Raw genomic sequence first — 13,514 nt, forward strand, 5'->3', positions numbered from 1 at the left:
ATCAATCAGCTGTGGCTTCAAATTTTGGCTCTTCTACTTACTAGCCAGATAATGGCCTTGAGAAAATTACCTATCAGAGACTTAGTTTCCCCACCTGAAAAATGGGGATAATAGCATCTCACACAGGATTTTTATCAGGATTAAATGATATAAGGGTCACAACCTGAACACTGGTAAATAATAGTTTTTTGCTAAATATTAACCTATCGTGACTTTTCATTGTCTTTATAATGACTTAATAAGAGATCTCTGCTGTTATAAATTGGTATTTGTGAGCAGTTATCAGAACCTTACTGTTGGTGAACTGATAAAAGTTTCTGGAGCTGCAAAGCAGTATAGGCTCAGGCTCTGGCCTACGGAGACCCAGCACTTGGTAAGATTCTGCTTAGGACAGATGCTAGGCAGGGAGCCAACTTCTCTTTGACAATATCAAGAAAGGACTAGTTAATGGAGAAAACTTCATAAAACTAGAATGAAGGTATTTAATTAGTAGAGAACTTAATATATAAGAACTTAAAAGCGATATTTATTATAGAGAAGCCTGTCCACATATAACCCACCTGTGGATAATCAAGAATTGGGCCTTATATAAAAGCACCAACTTTCCATGGCTCTTTGGAAATCATAAAAATAACTAATAAATTTGCACCTGAAGAAATGTTGAGGCGGGTCTTTAAGCAAATATTTCTCATGACAACACTGACTTTTGTATTACCGAAAATAATTTATTGTGAGAGTTGGAGAAGGGGTGTAGGATTTCAAAAATTTGACTTCTCATTTAATATTTTGCACAAGATAGTGGTTTTCAGCTGTAAAGTCCTTCAAGATTCCTTTCTCCTGTTTCTGGACCTGTCTGCTTCTTCTCTCTGCTGTCTCCACCCTTGCCCCAGTAGCTGCTATTAGTTAAGGGGGTGCTACTGCTAAAGTCAAACCACTCTTTGGCATTTTATAGCTTTTTTTTTTTCAGTTTTATAGATCATCTCATCAATTAGGAGACTGTGGTTAATGAAAACAAAAACAAAACAAAAAGCAAAACAAACAAACAAAACCCAGTAATTGCTGATGGCTTACCTAACGCTATTTCTATTTGCTACAGTCTGCAATTCTAGGCAGAATTCTAGGCAGCTAACTAGAGTTCTTCAGACACCAGCCTTTGCAATCTCTAAGCAGTTCCTCATCACTCTCCAGGGATAGCTACCCCTGAGCTGGGAAAACATAGCTATTGGGAAATATTTTTCAAAGTGTGGTGTGAGGAGCTCTGGTGGCAAGCCTCCTCCAAGTGGTGTGTGGGGGTGGTCTCTGGTTGTATTAATGCTTATAACATGAAACTGCTTTATGTTTTTGTTCCTAGTGTGAGTTAATAAATACATTATCCAGTATCAACATTAATTCTGATATATATTTTCTAAAGTAAGAACTGGGAAAAGGGGTGGTCTCTGGGGTCCTTTGCTCAAATTAATATATTAACTGAAAAAGGCTGAGAACCTTTGCATGGGATCTACTGAGTTTCTATCTTAAAAGTCATTTTATTAAGTTATTAATTTGGAGTATATTAATTTTAGAGTTCTTAATGCTAATTCCCACAATAAGCAAAGAATCACAATTTCCCGGCAAGTAGAATGACTTTATACTTACTCTCTGTCCAGTAGGACCTTTAGGACCTGATACTCCAACAATGCCAACATCTCCCTCAGGACCCTAAAAATATAATTAAAATAAAAAGTCAAAATCTTTAATTCTCTATGAACATTTTACAAGTGAAATAATCTTGTAACAATCTATTGAGTCGGCTCTTAAAAAATGGAACGTTAATGTGAACGGATAGTTAATGATGTACATGCTGAAGTGCTACGGAGGAATTGTTCTGAAGTATGCAAGTTACTTTGAAGTACGCCAAAATGAATTCAGAGAGGGAGAGACAGACAGAGAGATTCATGATAGCAGGTAGAATAAAAAGCTGTGGTAGAATCTAGGTAATGGATATATGGGTTTTCATTCATTCTCTCAACTTTGCTGTATGTTTGAAAATTTTCAAAATAAAATGTTACATGCAAACAATGAATCATGGAACACTACAATGATGTAATGTATGGTGATTAACATAATAAAATAAGTTAAAAAAATGTTTGGGAAAATGGAATGTGAGGGGACAAAGGCGAGTTAGTCAATAAAATTGGTAGGAAAATACATAGCTACATAAAATTTAAAATTAATACTTAATTTAATAGTCAAAATTCAAATATATAACTGTACCAATGGAAATTTTGCAGATTAAGAAATACAAAGGCTCAAGTCAGAGACTAAATATTGGTATTTCGACATCTTTCTGATGAACAGCAGAAAATGTGTAAACATACTCTGGGGCCTGGGAATCCTTGGAAACCTGTCAAACCTTGAACACCATGTTCTCCCTGCAATATGAATAGACAGGATAATCATTATTGCGCAATGGTGGCCTGGCCTGTAGAATAATAATACTTAGTGAATTTCTGAGTTGGCACATACAGGCTCGCCTTTCAGACCAGGCTCTCCACAGGGTCCTTGATCACCTTGTGCTCCTCGGTGACCTTTTTTACCTTGAATTCCAGGTTGACCAGGTAGCCCTTGTTCACCCTATGGACCGAAAAAAAAAAAAAAAGAAAGGTGATCTTGACTTTAGAATCTACAAACATATCGGCTTTTAAATGAAACCCAAATACAGGTCCATCCTTAGGCATAAGTACAAGGCCCTGGGGAAATCAAATTCTGCATGGTCATTCTCCCTACCAATATTTTCACACAGTAATATTTGATTATAATAAGCAATAAGGGTAACAGTGGAGAAAGAAAATTCCAGGGATTGTGGTCGTAAGTGTGGAAAGAAGAGGGAAGGGGTGACCTCAAAACTATGAGCAGGATAGTGGGGCTAGAGAAGGGTGAGAGGTGGCATGTGTGAGGGGGTGTTTATACATAATAGAATTTGTATTGTATTTGAATTGGTATTATTTTGCTGCGTTTTCCTCACCATACAGAGATGATTCAGCTGATATCAGAAACACAGCAGGGTCTCCTGAAGTGTGAGCCCTGGTTTTTGCCATGGTGATCTTTTCAATCCTATCATTAAGAAATTTCCATTACCTGTTTCCCAAGGTCCCCTTTCATTTCATATATACTCCCTTCGTCTCCTAAAATTCCACTTTAAAGATATACTGAATCACCACTGTTCTATTTGTAAAAGTTAAGTCTTTTCTAAATTTGTTTCATTTTTGAAATGAAAGTTGCAGTATCTTTCACACCACCTCTAAAAATGAGAATCAGGAGGATTTTAGAGATAGGTTCATGAAAAATGATGCTTGGTAGATTTTGATCAAAGATTCTTTAAGATTAGCAAATTATCCTTCACTGTCTGGAAACAAAGATACAGCTTTGGGATGTGACAAATATGGATCCTTTTTATTGCCAACTCATGCTTGAGAGACAGGAATTTTATTTCACTTCCTAGTTTTAGCATTGGCTCAGCTACACTGAATTTTAGTGGAAAGGGATGAGTCATTTCCAGTTTACCCATATGGGTCAGATACCTGAACATTCTTTAGAATGGGAACTATGAAAATCAAATTAAGAGGTAATAATGATGAGGGTGCCAACATCTTAACCCTTGTCTTTTATGAAATTGCTTTAGATACTGAACTAAAGTTGTATGGGTTGTATGGGTCAATTCTGCACTGAGATAGTTCTAAAACAGGTTTTATTTAGAAAGCCTTATTGAATATACAATACTCCATACAATGAATATTAATGCAAGATTTAATTATGATCACTTTGACTCTAAGAAATAAGCTCTACTCTTATCAGATTTATTAATTGGTTGGTTAGATTCAGATTCAGAGGAATAGGAAGTGTTTCTAAGAAAGTATGTATCTGGAAGTAAATAAGATTTCTCTTTTTAGGAGAAGGTGGATGACAGGGAAGAAGAAACAGAACGAGTCAAAGAGCATTTTTTTAAAGCACCGCCAATACTGAGCTAATGAGTTGTTCTGGCAAATTACATGCACTGTGGCTATCACAGGAGATGAGTATGTCCAGGCCACACATTTTCTTTTTCCTCCTAATGTGTATTTATTTTTGGTCAAATTTACTAAAAGCTATTAATCTTACCATCCTGTGATCTAGCCAATGAACTCAGGGACAATATGTTTGTCAATAGTGCTGCTCACCTATCAGAGAAAAATGTTAAAGTACCTTTGGGCCTGGGACCCCTGGGCTTCCCGGAAGGCCTGATGAGCCCTTGGCTCCTCGCGGACCTGGAGACCCCGCCAGTCCCGTTCTTCCTGGGCTGCCTCTGGTGCCCTAAGAAATAAGATATAAAAATTGGGGCATTTCCTAAAAATCCATCCAGAAGCTCAGTAAATGTAGGAGGGGTTGGTCTTCTGAAAGGCTGCTGTTGACACACAGCCCAGGTTTGAGAGTTATCCTGGGCCTCTTTCCCAAATAAGTGAAATATTCAAGTAATGTTTTGACTCACCTAAAGTCTCTAATTATAGTTAATGTAATGGTCTGAGGTATTTAAAATGAAAATACTGAGGCAGTATAGTCTGTCAGTACCTTCGGACTTAAACAGCCTAGGTGTAAAGTATGTGTGTTGTATTTTAACATTCTGTATTATATTCTGAGGTATGCATGACAACTCTAATAACTGATTAATATTTCCTTAAGAAAAATATTCTATGGCTATTAACTAGACCTATTGTGATCATTTCTCAATATATACATATATTGAATCATTATGCTATATATCTGAAACTAATATAATATTTTATGTCCCTTATATAGATTTCAATTTAAAAAAAGACTAAGAAATTTTAAAATAAGTTTGAGTGGTTCATTTGTTAGCTCAGCATGGAAAATCACTTATTGATATGACTTAAATCATGTCCTCAAAGTAAACTTGCTTGAGATTATTGGCCTTGAGGCAAGAACAATGGCCTGAAATGTTAAAGACAGTGAAGCAGTATCAGTAGCCAATTAAAAAACAAGGCAAATGCTTTTGAGTGGTTTTCCTTTCCTCTTGATGAATCAATAGATGCTACCAATACTACTCAGTTGTTTCTTTGGGGGGTCAAGGCTGTCCTGAAGGGACTGAAGAACTAACTTATGTGAACAGTTTGTAGACTGACCATAGGTGAGAATATTTTCAAAGAATTTAAAACACGAAATCAGTACAACCTCAAGTGGAATCTGCTCAAGTGTGATAAAACCGATAGCAATGCAAAGGAAAAAGATTTATTGAACAAATTTACAAAACTTGTGAAAATGTAAGGTATTTAAAGCTATGGATATTCATTGTATTATTCACCACCAGGTACACTGAGGAAAACACTCAGACCTAGCATGTGTTTTTGAACCAGTAGTGTCAACAGTGAATTCCATTGACTCTTGCAACCTTTATCTATTCTGTGATATTTTTTTGTGAAAATAGAGACTGAATATCCTAATTTTCTCTATCACACAGCAATCTGATGGCTTAGCAGGGATAAAGTTTTATTGATATATTTTGAGAATGAGATTGAAATGTTTTTAAACAGGAAGAACCACCCTCAACCTCTATTATTGAATAATGAATGGCTTTAGAAACTAGATTTTGCTGCAGACTCTATAATGCTTATCAATGAATTTAACTTAAAATTACAAGGCAAAACAATGTCTATATGTGAAACATATACTTTGGTAGTCATTTCTTTTTCTTTTTCTTTTCTTTTCTTTTTTTTTTTAAGGGTGAGAGCAAGGGCAGAGGCAGAGGGAGAGCGAAAATCTTTTTTTTTTTTTTTTTTTTTTTTTTTGAGAGCGAAAATCTTAAGCAGGCTCCATGCCCAGCACAGAGCCCAATACAGAGCTTGATCTCACAACCCTGAGATCATGGCCTAAGCCAAATTCAAGAGTTGAATGCTTAACTGCCTGAGTCACCTGGGCATCCCAAGTAATTTCTTTTTTTTTTTTTTTTTAAGTCATTTTTTTTTTTTTAAGTAATCTCTATACCCAACATGGAGCTTGAACTTACAACCCCAAGATAAAGAGTCACATGCTCTACTGACTGAGCCAGCCAGGCACACTGTGGTAAAGTCATTTTGATGACAATTAATGTTTGAATCACAAGTAACGTCAAGCAACTTTATACATTTCCTGTGGTGTCAAAAATTAAAACAATAAGTGAGATCTTCATTTCCCACACAAATTTGCAGTGGGTAGATTTTCTGAGCTCAACTTCTTTCGGTAGCATTTTTTAGCACTAGAGGGAAGAAATCTCTATACCTCAAAATCCATTCAACTCTGCAGCTGAGGAGTTCCCACCTAACAGTTCAACTAGAAATGCTAATATACAGTGTATAACGACATGCTAGAAGGCAAATAGTCAAGAGAAGAATCTAACAGAATTTTATAAATTCCTTCCAAGTGATGAATATGCACAATTAAAATCATATGTTCATGAATTTGGCAGTACCTATCTGTGTGAAAAGAATTTTCAAAGATAAAATATGGAAAACATGGAAAATCTCATTATAGGTCAGCATTAACAAATAAAAAGAAAATTTTGAGGATAGGAAACTGTAATAAGCTAAATATTATCTCTCCTCCCACAAATCATTCTATTTTTTCTCATTAGTAGACTTGTATTACAAAAAAATTGTACTTTTATTGTATTTTAAATTTCATAAAGAAAAATTTTGTGAAAAGTCTATTTTCTCTCGTTACATAAGTTCTTAAATAATACCCTTAAGTTTGCCTCTTGCTCTGCAAAGCCTAAAATAGTTACTAATATTTACGGAAAACATTTGCCAACCCATATTTTAGAAGATGACTGCTACTTTCTCAGTTGATTCCTGGGATACTAAACTGGGGTGTGCAATCATTCCTCTAGGCATTCAGCAAAGATTTGATTATTATATAGAATATCATTTATGTGAAAGGAAGGTACCATGGGAAGCCCTATGAGGAATACATATATAAATAAAATATGGTTTTTGTTTTCAAGAAGCTTAAAATTAAGTGAAAAAGATAAAATGTAATATATAAATAGTTATAATAAAGACAAATATTTTTAAAATTGCCAGATGAGAAGAGAGATACAAAGCAAATACTAGAAGGGTCTGCTTGGTGCTTATCAAAAAAGGAATTACTGAGAAAGTAGAGTAGAACAAGATCATAAGATAAAGATATTGCTGGGGCCCCTGGGGGGCTCAGTCAGTTAAGAATCTGACTCTTGATTTTGGCTCAGGTCATGATCTCAGGGTTGTGAGATCAAGCCCTGCATTAGAGCCCCATGTCCGGCTCGGCACTGAGCATGGAGCCTGCTTGGGATTCTCTTTCCTTCCCCCCCCACCCACGTCCCCCACTTGCATCTGCTCTCTCTCTCAAAAAAAATAAAAGATAAAGATATTGCCCTTAAAGTTACAAATGTGATAGGAGAGGTGATTTTATCTCTTACCATTTCTCTATATTAGTGGCTCTCAATATACATAAGGAACAATTATGAGGACAAAATCCTCATTGGGGGAAGGTAAAAGGGAGGGGAGAAGGAGAGACAGAAGGTCAGTAGGGGGGAGAGTGAGAAGAGGGAGGGAAAGAGAGAGAGAGACAGAGAGAGAGGGAGGAAACAGGGCAGGGTAGAAGAGAAAGAGAGAGAGAGGGAGATCGATCCACATTGTGGACTTAAGATTCAGGTGGTATGGTTCTCCACACGTTGCTTGCATCATTGACCTAAGTGCACTAATCTCTATTTCCTTCCCCTTGCGACATGAACTTGAGAACCCTGGATTCATGTAATCTATCCTATTTCTTTCCCCTTGCCACACAAACCCTGGATTCATGACATGGTGTCATCTTAGAAATCATCAATGCAAATGAAAGCAAATCCAGTCATAGTCATCTGAGACTTTGGGATATACAATTTCAAAAATGTTCAATGAAGACATAGCTGTTATACCAATGACCAGGTCTCTAATAGGAATATGACTATTACAGAAAAGGCAAAGTCTCAAAAACAAAATTCTGATAAACAGTGTCCTCCTCACTAAAAACAAAAGAAAAGGCAAGTCTCAAAAACAAAATTCTGATAAACAGTGTCCTCCTCACTAAAAACAAAAACAGGTGAGAAACCTAAAGAAACAACAGCTTGCAGAGAAGGAAGGGTATGTAAGCAAGGGAAAAAACAAAACAAAACATACAGACCTAGGTCAATATACAGACTTAGTTCCAGAGTTAAACTAGGTGGAAAGTAGATCAGTGTAAGGATTTTTAAAAATTTTTTTAATTTTCAATTTTTAAATTTTTTTAAATTTTATTTTTATTATGTTATGTTAGTCACCATACAGTACATCATTAGTTTTTGATGTAGTGTTCCATGGTTCATTGTTTTGTATAACACCCAGTGCTCCATGCAATAATGCCCTCCTTAATACCCATCACCGGGCTAACCCATCCCCCCACCCTCAGTGTAAGAATTAAAAAAAAAAAAAAAAAAAGGTGGGTTGTCTTGCAAGGCTGTGAACATCCTCTCCTTGAATGTATTACAGAGGTAATAGATGCCACAGGAGAGACTACCACAGGACAGATTACCCTAGACAGTTTTAGGATACCTCAACATTCCAGAATTCTAATATAGTAGCACTTCACTTGTAATTTTAGGCAATTTTTTAAGACCTTTATTCACCAACAGGAAAAAAATGTATCTTTTGGGTGATTCATGGACAACAGACATTCAGATACTGCTGAACACTCCTGAAGTCAATAGATATTTTTAGCTGAGAATAAAAGGACGCTCAGACTAGTCCTTAGGGTTAACTGAAAACTAGAAACTTTATTTGTAGTGCTATCACACATTTAACAGAGCACAACGAATATGTTCCAAGTCATTTACTGTTCATGTTGGTTTCTTAGAGAGAAATTTGAGGATAGTAGCAGAGTGTTCTGGACAAAGTTCCAAACAATGTTTCATACAAGTAGAGAACAAATATTTCTTATTATGAACACAAAGATGGGTGAGTAATTTTGCTCTCAAGAGAAACAGATGCTAATGCCTAGGCATTCTTTCCAGTATCTTCTAAATGATTTGTTTAAAACCCATCAGCAAAGAGTAAGTCATTCTGAGCAAATTTTTAAAAGTAAATAAAATCATATTTAATTTGTTCATAGATGCTGAAACCAATAAACAGTTTACCTGAGTCTTAAAAAAAGTTAATAGTATAATAATACATGATGTCTCATGGCTAGAGACTGCTATTATCTTCAGATAGGGGTCAGATTCCCTGGTGAGTAAGTTTTTTTTTTAATTAACATATAATTGACATATAATATTATGTAAGTTTAAAGCCTACATATTGTTGTTTTGGTACTTTATGTATTACAATGTGGTTATTACAGTAGTGTTAGCTAATACCTTTATTATATCACATGTTTATAATTTCTTTTTTGTGCTGAGAACAGTTAAGATTTAGTCTGCTAGCAACTTTGAAATTTACAATATGGTATTGTTGACTATAATCACTATGTTGTGCATTAGATCTCCAGAACTTATTTATTTACTAGTTGTGACTCTGTACCCTTAAATTGGTTTTCAACTCTTCAGGAAGTGTCAATTTTGACTGGACTGAAACTGGTGACTGCTTGGGTCAGTCAGTAATCAACAATATCAGCCACAACAAGAGTTACTTTTTATTGAGTGTCTTCTGTGTATCAGAAACCATAATGGTAAAGAGAGAGAGAGAAAGAGAGAAAGAGAGAAAGAGAGAGAGAAAGAAAGAAAGAAAGAAAGAAAGAAAGAAAGAAAGAAAGAAAGAAAGAAAGAAAGAAAGAAAGAAAGAAAAAGAAGGAAAGAAAGAGAGAGAGAAAGAAAGAAAGAAAGAAAGAAAGAAAGAAAGAAAGAAAGAAAGAAAGAAAGAAAGAAAGAAAGAAAGAAAGAAAGAAAGAAAGAAAGAAAGAAAGAAAGAAAGAAAGAAAGAAAGAAAGAAAGAAAGAAAGAAAGAAGAAAGAAAGAAAGAAAGAAAAAAAAAAGAAAGAAAAAGAAAGACGAAGAGAGGGAGGGAGGGAGGAAGGATAAAGAAAGAAACTATAATGGCAATATGGTTGTATTATTTTATTTAATCTGTCAGTGAAGGAAAGAAGAGGGACATCCTTATCTTTCACTTTGACTTCCCTGTGGGGAAAGGAAAGAAGGGTATGTAAGCATATACATGTTTATGTATAGAATTGCCTTTTCTCTGGAACTGAATGGAAAGATCTGGGATGGAAAATGGACTTATCTGCATACATTTAGAGGACAGAAAGAGAAAGATTTTGGAACAATGATGACTAGTTTGTATATGACAGTGGAACATAACAAAATGAATGGCACTCTGTTACTTCCTAGGCCTCTTAATTCAGTTGTTTTAATTTCATTAGAATTGGAACAAATATAATAAGGAATAAGTAACAAAGAAATAAAATTTGTTAAAATACAGGCAACAGTAGAAATCCACATTTTAAAGTAGACTAACAAAGGAAAACCATCTTTAAAACTATGTTGAATGAAAAGTATTTTTGATGTTAATTTTATTGATTTCTCAACAGCAGAATGATAAATTTAAAATGACACTAAACTTCAAATTAGTTGTTTTTCTTTAAAGTAGCACCTTGAAAATTACTAGAAAGTTTTTTCCTTTCCCTATTTCCAAGCATCCTCTGTGCTCATAGCATTATGTTTATATAGTTATTTACTGTGTGAGAAAATAGCTATTAAAATTAATTTACTTTCTATAGTACAAAAAAATATGTATGATGCCCTGAATTTTTTTGCATTATTAGGAAACGTAAGTACTGCATTTTTTGTTAAGCCAGCAAACCTATGAGTTATAAAAGTAACGCTTTGCTTCCTTTATTCCAAGCAACTAAAAACACTTCTGTTTAAATAAGGATTTCTCATTTTATTTGGTTTACTAAATATATCCCCCCTAGGAAAGAATTGGCTGTTTGAAAAATGTGGGATAGTAATTATTAGGTGATTATATGCAAGGCTATATTATATAAAAATAATGTAGCATTCATAACATTTTCCTTCAGTGCCAGTCATAAGTAATGTGGCCAAATGCTGGAAATAAGATTTATGAACGAGCTGTGCACTAGAGTCAGGAGGTAACTTTAGTTTTGAATCTCTAAACATATTAAAGCTTATGGAACTTGGAGCAGGGTTGAGACAAGTCATAGAGTAGTGGAGACAAGTCAGGTCTGCTTGACTTAGGTCCTATTCCCAAGAGTATACAAAACTAACTCTTGTTCAGCCTTAATGAATACAGGCATTTCAACATTGTATTACCTCAAAGAAATTATTTCTACATTTCCATTAGAATAACTGGTGGTTTACCAGTCTTGCAAAATGGACAGTGCAAATGTCACTCTAATATTGGGCAAAATTAATGTATCTTTTGAAATCTCCTTTACTCAGGTCTTAATCTATAATCCAGGACTAACAGGGACTGGAAGAGGGTATTTCATTTATACTTTGGCTCCTAGACATGTCTAGGCTCACAATACTATGAAGAAATAAATGTCCATCTTTTATTTCAAAAATAACCAATCTATACCCATACTCTTATTTGATCCTCTGATAAACCTGTGAACATGCCAATTCTTTCCTAACTGCAGGTTTTTCCATTTTGGTTCCTTTACAAAATATGTTTTGTTCCTCATTCTTTATATGCCTAGCTCATTCTTACCCTCTCAAGGGAGATATAGATAACTATACCCAAGTATGACCTCCTCCATGAGGCCTCCACTGTCTACTCCATCTATAATCTGTCTCCCACATGCTCTATCTCAAAACACTATTTATTTCTCTCATAGCACTTAGCACAATTTGGAATTAACTGATTTCTTTATATATGGACTACTAACCAATTACTGGGTTGATTCATATTATATTATGAATTCTTTTTCTTTTTTTCAGGTCAAAAATGGTCAGATGTCAGGATGCCTGGGTGGCTCAGTCAGTTAGGTATCTGCCTTCAGCTCAGGTCATGATCCCAGGGTCCTGGGATCAAGTCCCACATCAGGCTCCTTGCTCAGTGGGGAGTCTGCTTCTCCCTCTGCCTGCCGCTATTCCTGCTTGTGCTCTGTCTCTCTCTCTCCGACAAATCAATAAACAAAATATTTTTAAAAATGGTCAAATGTCAGACATTTCTTGCTGTTCCATGTATGTTTCATGGAGGCAGTTCTTTGTCTATCTTGTTCAGTGCTATATTCTATAACTGCTGGCTCATATTAAGCACTGAACAAATATGTTGAATGAATGCATGTTAGCTTAACCATGGATATCTATTATTACGGGAAGATGATAATAGCAATAAGGGCATGTAGTCTGCTAAACACTTCACATACAAACCATATGAAGTAGGTATTATTACATTCCTGTTATAGATGAGGCTTAAGATGTTAAGTAGCTGACACATCTTAATTTTATTCAGGACTCCAAAGTCACAGTTATTATGCAAAGACCATTCATTCTTCAAACATTTTTTGAGCTTCTTCTTCTTCTTCTTTTTTAAAGATTTTATTTATTTATTTATTTGAGAGAAAGAATGAGAAAGCGAGCATGAGTCGGGGGGCAGGGAGAGGGACAAGCAGACTCCCCACTGAGCAGGGAGACCGATGCAGGGCTCGATCCCAGGACCCTGGAATCGTGACCTGAGCCGAAGGCAGACGCTTAACCAACAGAGCCACCCAGGCACCTGTATGGAGCTTCTCCTATGGACCTGAGGCTGCTGAGTGTTAGGGCTGCAAAGATGAATAAAACACAATCTTAATTCTACATGAGTTTGCCATCTTTTATTGCAGAAAGACATGAAGATATGTAATCAACAACCATATGATCTGTGCTCTGATGGAAGCAGTGTATACAAGTTCAGCGCAGGGATGCTTAACTCTGACTGGAGAGTGCAAGGAAGAGTGTCTGAAGGAGGTTAACAGTTCAGTTAAGTCCCGAAAGAGCAAGAAATTGTTCATCCTAAAGTTAGAAAGATGGAAGAGCTTTCCAAGCAGAGGGCATAAATGACATGTACAAAGGCATGAAAGTAAGGAAAATATACAGAATTTGGGGGGAATACCTAATTAAGCATAGCTGAATAGGTATAGTATAGTGGTTAAGAACACAGGCTCTGAATCTAGATTGCCTGATTTTGAGGTCTGGCTCTATTATTTGTTGTCTATGTGGGCTCAGGCAGGTCCTAGTCTCTCTGAGTCTCATCTTCCTTTTCTGTAACCTAGAGATAATAACTATACCTACTTCATGGGGGGTTTTGTGAGGGTTAAATAACTTCATACATATTCAGCACTTTGAATAGTGCCTGGCACATGGTAAGCCTTTAATAATTGTTAGCTGTCATTATGACTGAAATGCAGAGCAAATGTGAGGTGAAAGGTAGAATATAAGACTGGAAATGTAAACAGAGGCCAGATCATGAAGATCAACATTCCCCAAAGAGTATGAACTTTATTGGACTGGGAGTCAC

The 13,514-nt window shown here is 35.7% G+C and overlaps 1 protein-coding gene across 1 annotated transcript in view; it reads right to left on the minus strand.

Moving 5' to 3' along the window:
- The window catches only part of COL24A1 (collagen type XXIV alpha 1 chain), a 414,236-nt gene that overhangs the window by 41,888 nt on the left and 358,834 nt on the right, over nucleotides 1-13,514 (minus strand). The window contains exons 50-53 of the mRNA XM_027615241.2: nucleotides 4,222-4,329; nucleotides 2,506-2,613; nucleotides 2,358-2,411; nucleotides 1,636-1,698 (exon numbers count right to left, since the gene is read on the minus strand). Coding sequence (XP_027471042.2) covers nucleotides 1,636-1,698; nucleotides 2,358-2,411; nucleotides 2,506-2,613; nucleotides 4,222-4,329 — 333 coding nt within the window. The remainder of the gene's footprint in view (nucleotides 1-1,635; nucleotides 1,699-2,357; nucleotides 2,412-2,505; nucleotides 2,614-4,221; nucleotides 4,330-13,514) is intronic.

Source organism: Zalophus californianus, chromosome 4 (assembly GCF_009762305.2).
Source record: "Zalophus californianus isolate mZalCal1 chromosome 4, mZalCal1.pri.v2, whole genome shotgun sequence".
Classification (NCBI taxonomy): domain Eukaryota; kingdom Metazoa; phylum Chordata; class Mammalia; order Carnivora; family Otariidae; genus Zalophus; species Zalophus californianus.